Source organism: Lethenteron reissneri, chromosome 39 (assembly GCF_015708825.2).
Source record: "Lethenteron reissneri isolate LAM-NWPU_2019-01 chromosome 39, ASM1570882v1, whole genome shotgun sequence".
Classification (NCBI taxonomy): domain Eukaryota; kingdom Metazoa; phylum Chordata; class Hyperoartia; order Petromyzontiformes; family Petromyzontidae; genus Lethenteron; species Lethenteron reissneri.
In genome coordinates, this window is record NC_083817.1 from 129877 (window position 1) to 145219 (window position 15343).

Below are 15343 nucleotides of genomic sequence, written 5' to 3' on the forward strand. Positions count from 1 at the left end.
TGTACCAAACTGCTGAAGATATCCACTTCATAATTAGCTTCATTCCACCTGGGCCCACCCATCCCACCCCTTGCCAACAGCGCCCCATGGCCAGCCGCCCTGTGTCCTATTGTTTCATTCTGCTGAACTTTGCTCAGCAGCCTCCTTGCTCCTCCTAGGAGCATTTTTACTGAGATACTGTCAACATTACTGCCTTAAGCCCTCAATATTAATGACAATGGAGGCCTGGTGGAAGTCTGCATTAACATTGGTTACAAACGATGGAGCTCAACTGACATGTAGCGGTTTAAACATATGCAAATATTTCCATCATGTGCAACTGCTTTGGAACCAAGCCAAGTGTCCTGGGAGAGCCTAGGCTACAAGTTGTTGATGGCAGACAAAGTGAGTTCTCTGCGTTAAAAAAATAAAAGTCCAGCTTCGCACAGGGTGGACGTAGTGCACAACCAAACTGGACATCTGTGAAAACTACTGGACATCTGTGAAAAGATTTCTCCAGGATATGTAAAGATTTTGATTCTGATTGTGAAATAACATTGTTAACTCTAAATGTAGGCCATGACCAAATCACTCGGAGCATCCCCTAGATCCCGTCAGGTCTTAGAAGTTAAGCAGGGAGGAGATTTTATTGTACTTGGAGGGTGACCACCAAGCACAGCAGGCCGTGGGAGCTGCGTGGTGGACAACAAGTGGACAGTTCGACAAAATCCATTGTTTTGCTTTAATCTAGATTTGAATCTAGATTTGAAGCTTTTGCTTTACTTCTGTGCTCTCGCATCTACACAGCTCGCGCCGACCAGCGTGTTGAGGTATGGTCCGATAACCCCCATTACCCAGCCTGCATCCAGCATTGGATTCGCAAATGGCAGGACGTGGACATGCACATGTACAATACAGCACCCCCTACCTAGCTCGGAGAAAGTATCTACATCGCCAGAGCAATATCTTACACACTTGTACAACAGGAAGTCTTCCCCACTTCAATGCCAATCATCAGCTGCCACCCCAGTGCTGTATTGAACATATTTACATGCACAATACATTACACAGGCTGTGTGAAGTAGTGAGGGTTTATTATTATTCATAATTGGTTTATTTTGGGTCAGATCTCGAGATGTCGAGATCTGAGCTCCTCTTAACAACCTGGTGATGTTGGATGTCAGAATCAGAATATTTATTCATACTGGAGGAATCCGATGAGCTATTAAGCCCTTTTGCACAGATGTTTTTGTAATCTCCAGTGAAACGTCGCACCCATGTTAATGTCGTGAGATTAGTCTCCCACAACAACACCGATGGTGCTGCTGATGAAGCAGGAATAAAATCGCCATGTTTGATTCACGTGACCATTTTACAAATTGGCCGTGTTGGGTAGATGAGGGTTTAGAACACACATTTTTACACGAGCTAATCCAAAATAAACCAATTATGAATCATAATTTTGGTCGTGAAAGCCTTCGTATGGCATTACAATAATTCCTTTTTTATGTTGCACGCATCACAGCAAGCATGCATCACTCATGCCCAGGTAAGTCTAATTCAGGAGGAAGCTTAGGGGAGGGTGGTGGACAGCATCTGGCTCCTGTCTGCACTGAGCAATCACTGCTTGTAGCAAAGCGTCTGCCACCACACATACACCGAGCACCGCATCACACTTTCATGCTTCTGCACTTATTCCCCCTTCTTGATTACTTCTCTTAATTGTGGTTCCTGCCAACCGCCCCATTAAACAGGATTCCTTGAAAGACGTTTGCATTTTAGGTATCTTGTGGGATGAGATTCTATTCACAGTGATCAATACTAATGCCGCATGAAGGCCTCATGCGGCATTTGTATTGTCGCCATCTCTCGCGTTCCTGCGATGTAACAATCCATCTAATACCTGTGCACAAGATGATTTAATCGCTCCATCTCTGTGGTTGATGTACACTCGGGAGCGCGTAACCCACCCTTGGCTTGCAACTTTGTCATTATATTCGACCTCTGGCAACATGTGGGTGCCCAAGCCCACTTACTTTTTGTAAGTGAGAATAGTGTCTTTAATCTGATATCTTTTGAAGTAATTGTTATACTTTCCATTGTAATTTAGTGGACGCAAGTGTTAATATTGTGATGGTGCCCTACTTTGTTTACTGCTGTGTCACCGTGGGAGCAAGAGGCACTGTGGATGCCACACATGCTCACGTGGAATATTTTATTACTCTTCATGTGGCTTTGGCTCTGGTCTGCAATACAATGACTAAGCTGAGAAGAATGTTTTAAAGAGAGCCTCCAATTCCCGAGACCACAAAATGTTCATCCAAGTGTTTTCTAAAACTGGAATGTTAAAAAAATTGGCAAACTATTTTTCATCGCGAAAATCTGCTTTCAATGTAAACGCCAATGCGTGAATATCTGCTGCAGTACGACTGGCTTCCAATCAACGTTGATGTAGAAACAGTGCAGTGCATCATGTGGAGGACATTAGGGTAATCTATCGTGGCCCGGGACTTCACACCCAGGTGCTGCAGTGGAAGATGTCCATGGTGGCCCTTGGAGGCCATTGAGGACAATCAGTTCCTCGTGAAAGGGGGCACAGTAGTCACTGGATGCTCAGTGTTGCCTCTTTGAGCTTTATTTGACGCTGCGTTCACACAGGTAGTTCCAACGGCTCGGCACTTTGCAAACGTCTCCCGATCCTTTGCTTGTTCATCTTCTTGGTTCTTTCGGTAAAGTCACGTAAAAGGGAAATAATAAAATAATTAAAATAAAACATAAAATAATTCTCACGACGTTTCGGCCACAACGCAAGCAGCCGTCCTCAGGTAAAAACAGGTCTGTCGGAAAAACAGCGTCAGACCAACACCGACAGACCTGTTCTTCACCTGAGGACGGCTGCTTGCATTGTGGCCGAAACGTCGTGAGAATTTTATTATGTTTTATTTTTATTATTTTATTATTTCCCTTTTACGTGACTTTACCGAAAGAACCAAGAAGATGAATCCCTACAGTCACGAAAGCTTTAAATCGAAATTTAAAATTCCTTTGCTTGTTCGTTCGTGCGTGCTCACCATCACGTCCCGGTAACGGTGAACATCCCTCTTCTCTCTCTCCCTTGGCCCCATGCAGCCCGTGAGGCGGGAGTCTCTGTCACCCCCGCCTCCCAACACCATCACGTGGGAGGAATACATCTCGTCAGAGCCGGGAAAGTAAGCCATTTTGGGTTTTTTGTTTCTCGCTGTGACGTTTTACACTTCTGTAGCTAAGAAGGAAAACCGAAGCAACAATGGTTTTGTTGACATTTTGAGATGTTTTAAGGTTATTTTACTGCCTGCGGCAGGTTTTGCAACGGATTGGAATCATTATGTGCGAGGCCGTGCCATGCCTTTGTGCGTCGTAACGCCAGCTGTCGAGCACTCTTGAGCTTCGAACATCATTTTATCGGTTTCTCCGAGTCCTTTCCAATTGGGATTTTCATAAGTCACTGGGTGCCGGCCGCTTCCGGCCCATAACCAAAATAAAAAAAGCTGTTTGGCATTGAATCCAATTTTGCATATGCGCTGTACATGCGTGTGTCGGTGTGTATGTGGTGTGCGTGCCGTGCGTGGTGTGTGTATGTGTGAATGTACGCGCGCATTCGTCCGCGAGGGATCCTTGGTTTTTTTGCATGGGTATGCAGCGAGCATGGTGGAAGCGGGGCATGATGTGCAACCGCCTCGGGCAGCTGTCCAACAGCAGCCGGGGGGTGGAGGTGGGGGCTGAGGGAAGGTGGGGGCGTCAGGGGGGAGGTCTAGCCAAATTAAAGCACCAAACACTCCATTTAATACCTTTCGCCTGCCTTTTTTTAATTAATCTGTTCTTCCACAGAAGGATAGCCCACGTTCTGTCTTCCGTTCCCATATCCTTCTTGCTGGTATATACACGTATACTGTACATACTTTAGGAAAGTGGCGGCCAATCAAAGGGCGGATCTCCATTGTGGAATATTATGACCAGTCTACTTATATTCACACACGCATGTGTGTTTGTGTGCTCGTTGTTTCGTTACCACCCTGAAGCTATACAAGTAACCACGGGGATTTTTTTTCACCAGTGATAGAAATAAAAATGACAATCGCGTCGTGCAGAAAGCTGCCGTTCTGGCACTGCGATTTCCGAATACATTATTTTTTAAAACCTAAAAGTAATTGAGAAATGGGAAATGAGAGCATCACGCTCCCGAGTAATTGAACTCGTTGCAACCCGTCTCTGCTGAAGTGTGCTCCGTCGACCATTCGGCCCCGAGCTTTGGACGGCCCGTAGGCGCGGTCGCAGAAAACAGGCTCTCGCGTGAAAGCGCGGGAAACGCATCCGCAATGGTGACAGCTTCTCGCCGCCGACGTCGCCACCGCCGTCCCAAACGCCGCGGTTTTCGACCATGGGCGCGGTGCACAGGAGTGAGCCGTCCTTCAGTGCGGGGGGGGGGCGCCTTGTGCCTGCCGATCTCTCCCGACATGCACAACGGCTGTATGATTGGGCTGTCGGCCATTTTGGGACGGCATGGGGGTTGCGTGCATAATTCTCCGTTAGCAGCGCTTACGTGTCGTCGTGGTCGGGTGTCGTACCGCTGAGAGCGACATCCCGTCCGCTACGAGCACTGTTGATACATCAATAGAATCATAAAGAGGCCCCTTTGCATTCGTGTCTTTGCGAGTGGCCAGGCAGGTTGCAGTTTTCGCGCGTTGGACTTTGCACTTGAGTGACTGCAAGAAAAAATTACTTTGCGACGTAAAAAAACGTCGGTGATCTTGCAAATGTTGACTTGTGGTTTTGCATGTTCTGGAATCGTCCAAAACGGTTTGGTGAAATGGCGAGGAGCCGCAGTGACTTGGGTTGAGGCTGCTACTTGAGACGTTCACCATCGCCAAGTCTCTACCGTGTTTTATTTGCTCTCCGTAGCCAAGATCAGTTCCGCAAAAGACGTGATATTCAGGTCGCCAAGCTTACCTTCACAAAGGAACAGGATGGATCGTTTTAATCGGGTTTGCACACGATATTTAAAACCGTTGCTGCTTATGTAAATAGATTAAACAGCATGTGTATTTTCATATTGAATTAAATAATAAATACAACCTTTTGTCACAATCCACTGCTGGATGAATGCCTCGTCATGTCGGGGTCGGTTAATTTAAGCTATTTGACCATACTTCGCCGTAGAGCTCAGCGTGGGTTGGTGAAGTGGATGGGGTGGATGAACCAAGACCACTTCAGATATCACCCACCGCTGACGTTGGTGATATAGCACGCAATCACACTCTGATTTCTGGATTCACAGTGCAGTGCGCTAACTAACCACTGTTGCACAACCATCCATGCGATTCATATTCAACATAATTGTTGCAAGTAATAACAATTCTGAAATTAATCATTCGTACGTAGCTATTTTTGAGTAGCAGCTACAAGGACCGGGTTCCGTATAGGTATCGGTACTGATCTATAACTGGGGTGTTCTTGCGCGGGAATTTTTTTTTTTTACTTTCGCCGAGTTTTAAGCATCAGTGAGGTTTTGCTGCTTGCAAGCGGCGGCGTTGAGAGAATCATGAGTCACGACGATGAGGAGGGGCGGGGACCAGACCGTGGGAGGTTTGGCGGGAGAAATCGGTGGTGCTTGCCAGCGCGGGAAAGCCGAGTGTGTAAGAACGCGGATGAATGGAGGTGGTGGATGGGGGTTGGGTTGGCAGTTCGGATGGGGTGTTGGGGGCAGGGGTAGGGAGTGGGGGGTTAAAGGGAGAGGAACTGTGGGGGTTGGGTTGTGAGAGGCGGGTGGAAAGGAGGGCTCCTACTTGCTGGAAATGCCGTGGCCTGGGCTTCTTAAAGAGGCCATTAACGGAAACAAAAATGTGCACATGGCCTTAGTGCGAATGGGACAAGCCGTCTTGGTGATGTCCTCACGGTTTGTAAGTGTAAGAGATACTAACAAAGGCAAATCTGCATGTACAACTTTTCAGAATGACTCTTAATAAGTAACATTTAAAATATTTGAACCAAACCCGTTGCTAGAACTCTTACCCTCCATCCTTACTTCTTCATGGTTGCATTTTAACCGAACTATTTTCCACTGCGCCGCATTTAACTTCGAAGCCATTGGGAGGAACAAACTTTAAAGGTTGGAGGGCGGCAGCAACCCCACACCGTTCCGGTGGTGTTGGTGGCGACTTGTGTGATGCGATGGCGAGCTCCTCGACGGTGTCTTCCCCGAGTGCAGCTGGCCCTCGGAGCCAGCTGACTGGCCCCCTCTGGGGTGGCCGCACCGCTGAGGAAACGCCGCCAGACAGGGGGGGCGGGAGGCCGGTGGCCAGCGGAAAACAAGTAATTAAATTTAAAGTTATCTGAAGTATTCGCAGCCACAGAAACGAGTAGAGCAACTTTCTTTTATTTCGCTTAATTTTCATTACAAATATTTACTAGGGTTGTTCAAATTGTTTATTTTGCTTGACTACTAACCTCATTGAAAATTATGACGACCGCTTGTGTTGCCATCGAAACGTCTTTTTTTTTTCTATCTACGTGACTTTACCGAAAAAAAACGATTATGGTAACAAAACCGTTACCGGTTTTTCGCACGTACAGAAATTTCGAGAAATAAACAGTTATCTGAGAAACTAAGATGGCTGCAATAGTGTAATCGTCATTCAATCTCCCAATAAGACAGCTCAAAGAAAAGGCAATAGCCTTAAACCCCCCCCCCCCTGTCCACCCAACAGTCAAAATGGGCATGTCAGTTAGTCCATGGAACAGCAGCTTGCGTGTGGTGGGGGTGAAGTGGTGCTAAGCCCACCTCTTCCAACACATCTGGCCAGTGTTGGAAGAGTAGGCCAAATATCCTCTTCGAGCTACGACTAGTGTCGGCCCTTCTGACAATCAGTGGCTTGAGCAAGCAATTTCAGGGCTGCATGCACCTTACATTTTATTAATCCTTTGGTCTGTGGCTGTGCGGTTTGTATTACGTTCACGCGTGCATTCGTGACTAAAACGCCACTGGAATTGATTACTCACCAGATCTTGACTTGTCAAATTTGTAATTGATACAGAAAACGGTTACCCTAATTTACCATGCTTCTATTAAGACCCACTTTGCTGTTAAACATAGCACCGACACATAGCGTATTAAGCTTATAGGTACGGGGCACTGGCGGAGCCAGTGGGGGGGGGTGGGGTGGCACGCACCCCCCGAATGATCTAATTGAATTCCATAATTTCGATCGGATCATTGGGGTTTATTAGTAATAAATCGGCATTTTGCGACCCCCACTGCCACTGTGTAGCATATTACTACATGCCAGAGACTCTACGAGATGATAGGACAATAGTCTGAGTCCATAATTGGCAATAACGGCAAAGCAGTTATAAGTGACTCACAGAATTGTGCGCTGTTGCGTATACAGTACACGACTTCCCTGAAGGCATTCCTTCAGTGAGCGCGATGCCGATCACACACGGTTCTAATTCGACCCTCGATTGATGGCTGCGCCATCGCCGCACACGCGTCGAATAAAAAGCAAGGGACAAGTCCTTATTTACTAACAACTCCTATAATTTTTCATTGCTGGAGGGGTTGCCCCCCCTACCTGAAAATCCTTGCTCCGCCATTGGTATGGGGGGGAGGTGGGGGAGGAGGTGGCGGGGTGTGTCTGTGGCTTCACTTTATTTTTAATTTTTTGCTGCGGGGAAGAATATTTTGGGAGGTAAACATGTTTCGGTTCACAAATGCATTCAATGGGTCACCGTCCAAGGAACATATTAGTTTGTGGCCGTGGTGCTCGTTGGCGTGGTTGCATGGCGGCTGAGTCAGGCGTGCGTTTACGGTGGCCAGCTCGCTCACATGAGCAATCTGGGTTGCATTCACAGAGCAACTGAACATATTGAGCATTCAGTAAGAGCAGCATTACAACATGACCACCAACATCTGTCGCTTTGACAAGTGCATGCCTCCTGGTATTGTTTCCACCTTTTTATCTTATTATTAGATCCACAATTAATTAGACGTTTTATAATATACCCATCTGTTCTGGGAAGGTATTCAGGTTTGAGTCTGCATAATGCTTGGATGGGTGACCACCAGGTTGTTATAGATGGTTGCAAAGCTGTGCTTCTAGGTGGTCCGCAGAGGGCCGTGCAGCAAAATCCATTGTTGTACTGTACTTCTATGCCGCCCTCTACCTTCACGAACCCCCACTAACCAGCGTGGTGAAATATGGCCAAATAACCCCCATGACTCATACGGGGTGGGATGTACTGACATACATATTTATTGATGCTCCTTTCAAACCCCCCCCACACCCCTCTTCTCTATCATGTCCTTTTACTCTCCTCCCTCTTCTACGTTGTGCTCTGGCCGGAACCTGGCAGGGCCCCTCACCTTGGCCGAGAGCTGGTGTGCAAGGAGAGCTCCAAGAGCTTCAAGGCCACCATCGCCATGAGCCAAGAGTTTCCGCTCAGCATGGACATGTGAGTGGAGGCGGAGGCAGCAGCAACTCGGTTCATCCGTCGATGGAGCTGTGACTTCACGTGAAATAAAAATAATAATGAAACGCTGCGTTCGTATTTCGAGTGCTGTTGATCTATGTCCGAAACTAGCCAAACAACGAGAGTTGTGTTTGTTCATTTAGGCATTGCCTTAGGTACAACCTTGTGCGAGATGTTTCGCATTTAATGGGGTTGTGAGCAGCTTGCATTGCAGTAATGTCATTGACGGTACAGTTTGTCCCTGAAATAATGTGGGCGGATAAATCGTGTCTCCCATGGGCCCTCTAAAATTTTAAAAAAGTTAGATTTTTTTTTTAAATCGCACTCCCGAAGCCCAAAAATGTTACACCGAGCAAAGGAACGCTTGCCTTGTTGTTAGCTACATCTCCACGCTGCACAGAAACATCAAGCGGGAGCCAGTCCCAGTTTAGTATTGCGCTGGACAGTAACTACAGTAACAGTGGATTGTGCATTCCAGTATTGGTTTGTGATTTTCAGTAGTTTCAGTGTCTTTTTTTTACCTTTGTTTTATCTTTTCATTTTTATGAATAAATACATTAATACCTCTAAATGGGAAAAATTTTCTCTTCAACGAAATAACAAGGTTTAGTTTAGGAAAATTGATATTTTGGGGTACCGCACCCCTGTATTAGCCTGGTGTTTCTTGGACACACTGTAGTACCTGTATGGTGTAGACCAAACGTCCATAGCAGAATGTGCCGTTATCTCACAAAATATTTCAACTGCGAGCCTCTGAGTGGTCTTTGCCAGAGGTTGCCCTTCCAATTGTTGTCATCAGTGTGGATTGAAGAGAAGTGCGGCCTCTGTGTTCCCGTTCCCATCAAAGTCACCGTTCGTCCTGTCTGCAGGCTGCTCAACGTCCTGGAGATCATCGCTCCGTTCAAGCACTTTAACAAGCTGCGTGAGTTCGTTCAGATGAAGCTTCCTCCTGGGTTTCCTGTGAAGCTGGGTGAGTCTTGAACACAGCCATTTTCCTTTTTTTTTCAAGCACACTGAATTAAGATTTTAAAAATGTGAAATGTCTTTTACATGTTTTTGTTCTAACTAAAGTGACCACAGTTGTTGTGGAGGTGGCAATTTGCATGAACTCCTCGAAGAAATATTAATAAAAATATAATTGTGTAGTTTAAGTAAAAATAGCCTTGGCAGGGAAAGGTCTGTTGTAGGCTGTGTGTTTAGTTTGTCCATAAATCACGTGGGTAGCCGGCGCTTTAGAGTGCAGGTAGCGGCAGGCGGCTGTGTGTGTGTGTGTGCGCTTGCGCGCACGCCTGAGTGCCAGAGCTGTTAGTCACAGTTCCTGTTTTGAGCTGGCCACCCGCAAGTCTGTACATCGCGTTCCTGCCATCATCAGGATTTTCTGACCGCGTGCCAAAGAGATTTATGAGAGAAAGCAGCCGTCGCCCGTCGTTCCCGTGCTCATTAAAACACCGCTGCCGATTGTGTTGATCTGCCCGTGCATGTGCACACGAGTCCCTGCTCTGATCCCCTCCGTTCACAAATGTCGATCTGCATCTCTGGTTTCAGTTGAAGCCTCGAGTAACAACCTTGGTGACAACGTCGTGTTTGTAGGCGTTTGTCAAAACGTCATAATGCACGCTGCACAATTAATTTGTGTGCTAACCCAGTCTGCGTTAGAGAGTCCTTACAGTGCAAGGCACATGCGTGCATCGTGAGGAAAATCTGACGAGCCATGCTACTTCCATCACTGCTCTTTTGTGTCTTGTCATCCGGTCTCGTAAGCCAATGCTAAAGCAACTTTAGCATACCAAAAGGGACGGAGCTTGGCTCAACAACCGCCCTGCGTTTGGTTAAACTGTTAGAAGGTGCTTTCCTGCCGAGCTGGCATCCTCAGTGGGAACAGCTTTCTCTGGCGCAAGCGGTCCTTTAGGGGAACTGAACTGGTGGGGAGGTAAAAAAAAAATTCTCAGAAGAGTTTGTGGAAAAGGAATCTTTGTAGTGACTGGCAAAATAGAGGCAGTCACAGGAACAAGTGGCCCTTTGTGTTGTCTAAGCTCACAGGCATTGTCACTTAGACTGGGATGACTGTATATTATTACTTTGAATGAGATGCTTTGGAAATCAAAGTCATCCAATACGGTAAATTTTTAAGAGTTCGCAAAATAAAGTAGCACATTCTATGACACTTCAGTAATTGTACTCGTTGTCATTTGTTCACATTTGGTCATTTCAAGGAACTGGCGATTGATATAATTATATTGTTATGCAAGGAAGCACGTAGGGTTTTTATTTGCAGTAGTTGTCTCACATTTGAAAGATAATTGTATTTGTATACCTTCTTGCACCAGGCATTTCTCGGGGTCGTAAGATGAGACTTGCAGATGCGCGCGCGTCATGCTGATTGCATCCCGGGTGGTTTGTTTCATGGCTCCATGTGATCTTGTGAACGAGTCACTCATCTCTCCTCTCTGCTCATTTCTTTTATCCCAGGATTGTAAGAAAGTTATCTCTTCTTCATCCAGAGATTTTAGTTGCATTTTGTTATAATAGTGTTGAAGGTCATGCACATTGATTATTTTGTTGAGGTTAGGAATAAGTTTAATTTCAGCACTGTGATAGAGGTGGGTCTCAAGGGCTAAAGTAATTATTCACTAAATACAAACTAATGAAAGCAGTCTTCTATTCGTTAAATCCAGCCTTGCCGTTCAATTGAAAACCAAATTGTTTTTAAATCAAATTCACCACTGACACATTTGGATGGGGTTTTTTTGGTTGTTTAAAGCTGTATACAATTCCCTATTGGTCACTCAGCTGGCATGCAGTGTGCGCTGCCTGTACTGTGGAGGGTGTAGGCTACGGGCCGTCTCACAGTAAGCGAATGAGGGCCGACAGGCAACGTTTTCTCCCTGTAGTCTGTCCGTACACAGAACGAGGTTGTTGAAACGTGCTCGGGTCTACGGGGACGAGCTTTGGGTTTGCAGTGTATGTTGATTCCAACAATGTGGGTGTCTGTCCGCTTGTGTCAGCCGGAGGCTCTAAAACCAGTGGTTGGGTGGATGAGATGAACACGGCAGATTGGGCTGTTCCGACGGCCACAGTAGTATTTTAGCGTTGGACACAAGTCTGCGTCAAACGCTGCGAGTTTATTCCCATATTAGTTTCGTGTTTGGCAGTGGGCATAGAATAAAAACTCGTTACGGAGACTTGTACAAAGAATCTGGCATTCAGAAACTGGAAGAGCTGGTTTGAACCTGTTGTTTGTGCATTGCTTAATGAGATGAAGCGGTGGCACAGCGGGCATTGTATAGCACCGTTGTAGTGTGCAAGTTGAGACAGTGCCTGTGTAAAGGTGGCTAATGTAAATGTCAACACTTTCCAGTTATCTTGCAAGATTCCTTCGTAAAGCGCGCTCCACACAACTCGGCCATTATTAATGGTGGACACGTACCTAATCCTAGTTTGTAATGCTGGATGCCTTGTGAAGTGAACCACGGTGCATGCTGTAGTTTTGACGGTGCGATTCCTACTTCAACACATCAGCATTACACTAAAGGCTGAAAAGCAGCAGACAAAACATTCACCATTGAGAGGTTACTGCCGTAACGTCAAATATGTGAAGTTATGCCTCATGCACTCAACCTCAGGTGACACATGTTTATATTGTCAAGTGTGTGTGTTTAGATGGCGTCTCGTTTTGCTCGTTTCGTGTGCAGATATCCCTGTGTTTCCGACCATCACGGCCACCGTCACCTTCCAGGAATTCCGCTCCATTGAGGATCTTCCAGAATCCATGTTCCGGATCCCAAGCGAATACCGAGAGGACCCCAACCGCTTCCCTGACCTCTGAACCCGACCACCCAGTGGCTGTGCCCACTGGCCCTCGGCTCCAACAGAGCGCTGTGCCAGTCCCTCCCTTGTGCAGGCCTCTCTCCCCTCCCCCATGTTGTGCCTCCCTTCCATACTCACAGCCTCCCCTGCCTTCAGGATGTCAGAGCGCTGATCCTGCCCTAATGCGTGACCCTGCCACTGCTGCACGCTGGGGAAGGATGCCAGGGAAGGCCCAGAGCTTCGAGCTTTGACTTCTGAAGCCTGTGTGCGGCCCTCGCTGATGGAGCTGCGGGGAAGCGTTTGTGCTGTCCCCCGACTGTGAGACCTCTTTCAGAATTTCTGAACCTGACCGTGTGAAACGTGATCAAACTTGGATTTAAAACATTTCCAGGAATATACATTTATTTTTCTGTTTTACATTATCAAGCCAGTGCACATTATTTGCATCCGGTGTGATACAAAGTGGCATCTGAAGACGGGACTATAGTAAAGCTGTTGGATAATCTTTGCCTCCACTCGGAGTTATTATCACAAGTACCTGTTAATGTTTCACTATGGGCTTTCTACCAATGGCTCACATGGGTTAGAACTGGACTAACTAAATTTTTTAAACTTCTGCTTTCATATACAGATTATCAAACACCCCTTAGTTGTTTGCCACCCAGCCATGGTCAGTGACTGTGCAAAATAGTCGTTTGTGTCGTAATTATATTGGCTGAACTTAGTTTTAAAACAAATAAACGTTTGCGTCAATTACGTGCTGCAGGAGCAATTAAGACACTTGAAGGCCGATGTGATGATGCTAATCAATACCAGCAAAGAAGCGCGTAGTTTCACAACTGCAGCTTAGTTGAGGCTTGTCTCAGCAGAGATCTTAAACGATGAAGGCCAGAACAGGGTTCAGCTATTTTCAGTGTGGTAAGTAAATTGAATTATGGTACAAAATGTTAACAAGACATTATATATAAACAAGAAACAATGCCTTTGGAAATGCTGAAATATTAGAACAATGTAAAGAAAAGCTTTTGCCTTAAGGGATCACCATATTGCATGTAAAGAAACACACACAAAAAGTTTAAACTTCACGAAGTTAGAATGTCTATCTCTTAGATGGTTGAATCACACGGCAATTCTTATGCATAGAATCCCTTCCATGTGTTGCCAGTTTTTAATGAACGTTAAGCTGTTCTGACTGTGAATTATTAGACGTAGCATCCTGTTACCTGCCTCTCAACTCCAGCAGCATCTGGTCTGATCTCTGTACTGCATCAGCTGGAGTTGATCAGAGAGCATGCTTTTGGAGACCATAAAACGGAGGCAGGTTATTGTGGAAATGTTTTACATTTCACTTGTTTCGTAAATAAGGTTTTATCCCACGTTTCGTGTGCACAAATCTGGTTTGTAAATTGTGGAAATTAAAGTAATGCAATCACTTTCACATCAACTAACAAACAGACAAATCTCAAAGCCATTTTTGTAAATATCACACGATCCGTTTTTGTCAACCTCTAGGGGTATTTTAACCTCTTGTACTACACAAAATCTAAATCGTATCCCAATTTACTTGAACATGCAGAACATGTCTCATTAGCAAGAAAAGCAGCAATATTGTATTTATTTACCTAGAGCATAGTATGCATCCAATTTTTAGATAGTGAAGTGCTTTATGCACTTATTGCAACACCGATTGCATTCTTACACAGGTTTTTGTATATACATTAAGAACTTTAATTAATTACATCCCTATAAATAATAGCAGGTGCGTCACTATTTTAAACAATGGCATGGGTGTAACTTTTCACAAGAAATCACTTTTGATAATGTACTGTACGATACAAACACAGGAATATGGAGCTGTTGTCAAATGTGGTAATTGACATTTATTTCGTACATTTTGAAACTTTCATGTTTAAACTTCCATTGCTTCACCCCCAACTTGGACGTTCACATTTCTGCAATTGAACACCGATTACTGATACAATATGCCTGCTTGGTCTGACATTTGTACGGTGAATAAATGAACGTTCACAGGTTGGGTTTCGAATGGTCTATGGCCTGTTAACAATGATGTCAAAGGTTACATACAGGCCGTGTACACACGTGGACATGACAGTCTTGCACCAGCACATTGTAAAGTTAAATATGATAACTTATAATAATGGTAAAGAAAATTCCAGCGGTTTAATTTCATGCTATCGACATCATATCATGGGGTGAAGTATCAATTCGGATCTCTTGCAGAGCAGTGCAACCCTTTGTGTAGATGTCACAGAGCGACTTCTGAAATCCCCTTCAAGTGATCTGATCCACAGAACTTTCCAAACCCATCTGCCACTGACAAGAAAGTTTGTCATATGACAGTCAAATCAATCTTTTTTATTCTCAGCTGGAATTAAGTGCAGAACCAAATTTTACGTGATTGCTTTTGTGCAGTCATTGGTTACTGGGCTGAGAGCATCTAAGTGTAATAACTTTAGTGCAACAGAAACCAACACAACCGTCTGCTTCATGCTGCTGAAACCTGGGCTGCTAGTTCTTTTAAAAAATCTTCGACTGCTTCATCTTCTTGGTTCTTTCGGTAAAGTCACGTAGAAGGGAAATAAAAATAAAACATAAAATAATTCTCACGACGTTTCGGCCACAATGCAAGCAGCCGTCCTCAGGTGAAGACCAGGTCATTCAGACGCTGTCTCCCCGACAGACCTGGTCTTCACCTGAGGACGGCTGCTTGCGTTGTGGCCGAAACGTCGTGAGAATTATTTTATTATGTTTTATTTTTATTATTTTATTATTTCCCTTCTACGTGACTTTACCGAAAGAGCCAAGAAGATGAATCCCTGCAGTCATGAAAGCTTTAAATCGAAATGTTCCACGGCTGTTGTGGCCCCGTCTGCATATATAAAGATCCCCCGTATAGCCTTAACAGACTGTAGGTTAGCAAGCACTTATGAAGGTCGTTATCCCTGTGTCATGTCACAATCGATTACGTCTCTACAGTTGGAATTAATCGACTTACATCAGGTTTCGATTTTAGTGATATAACAAAGTTGTC

The 15343-nt window shown here is 45.3% G+C and overlaps 1 protein-coding gene across 1 annotated transcript; it reads left to right on the forward strand.

The window, feature by feature from the left end:
* Positions 1–3102: 3102 nt before the first annotated feature.
* Positions 3103–14324, forward strand: LOC133352060 (ankyrin repeat domain-containing protein 13C-like). The gene is made up of 4 exons (XM_061567786.1): positions 3103–3188; positions 8368–8466; positions 9354–9454; positions 12177–14324. Exons 1-4 carry the CDS (start codon positions 3103–3105, stop codon positions 12308–12310), a joined length of 420 nt encoding a protein of 139 aa, XP_061423770.1. The 3' UTR covers positions 12311–14324.
* Positions 14325–15343: the final 1019 nt, after the last annotated feature.

Coding starts and splice junctions, on each gene's coding strand:
- LOC133352060 (XM_061567786.1), top strand. CDS start 3,103: ATGCAGCCCGTGAGGCGGGAGTCTCTGTCACCCCCGCCTCCCAACACC. Junction 3,189..8,367: donor ATCTCGTCAGAGCCGGGAAA/GTAAGCCATTTT, acceptor GGAACCTGGCAG/GGCCCCTCACCTTGGCCGAG. Junction 8,467..9,353: donor TTTCCGCTCAGCATGGACAT/GTGAGTGGAGGC, acceptor TCCTGTCTGCAG/GCTGCTCAACGTCCTGGAGA.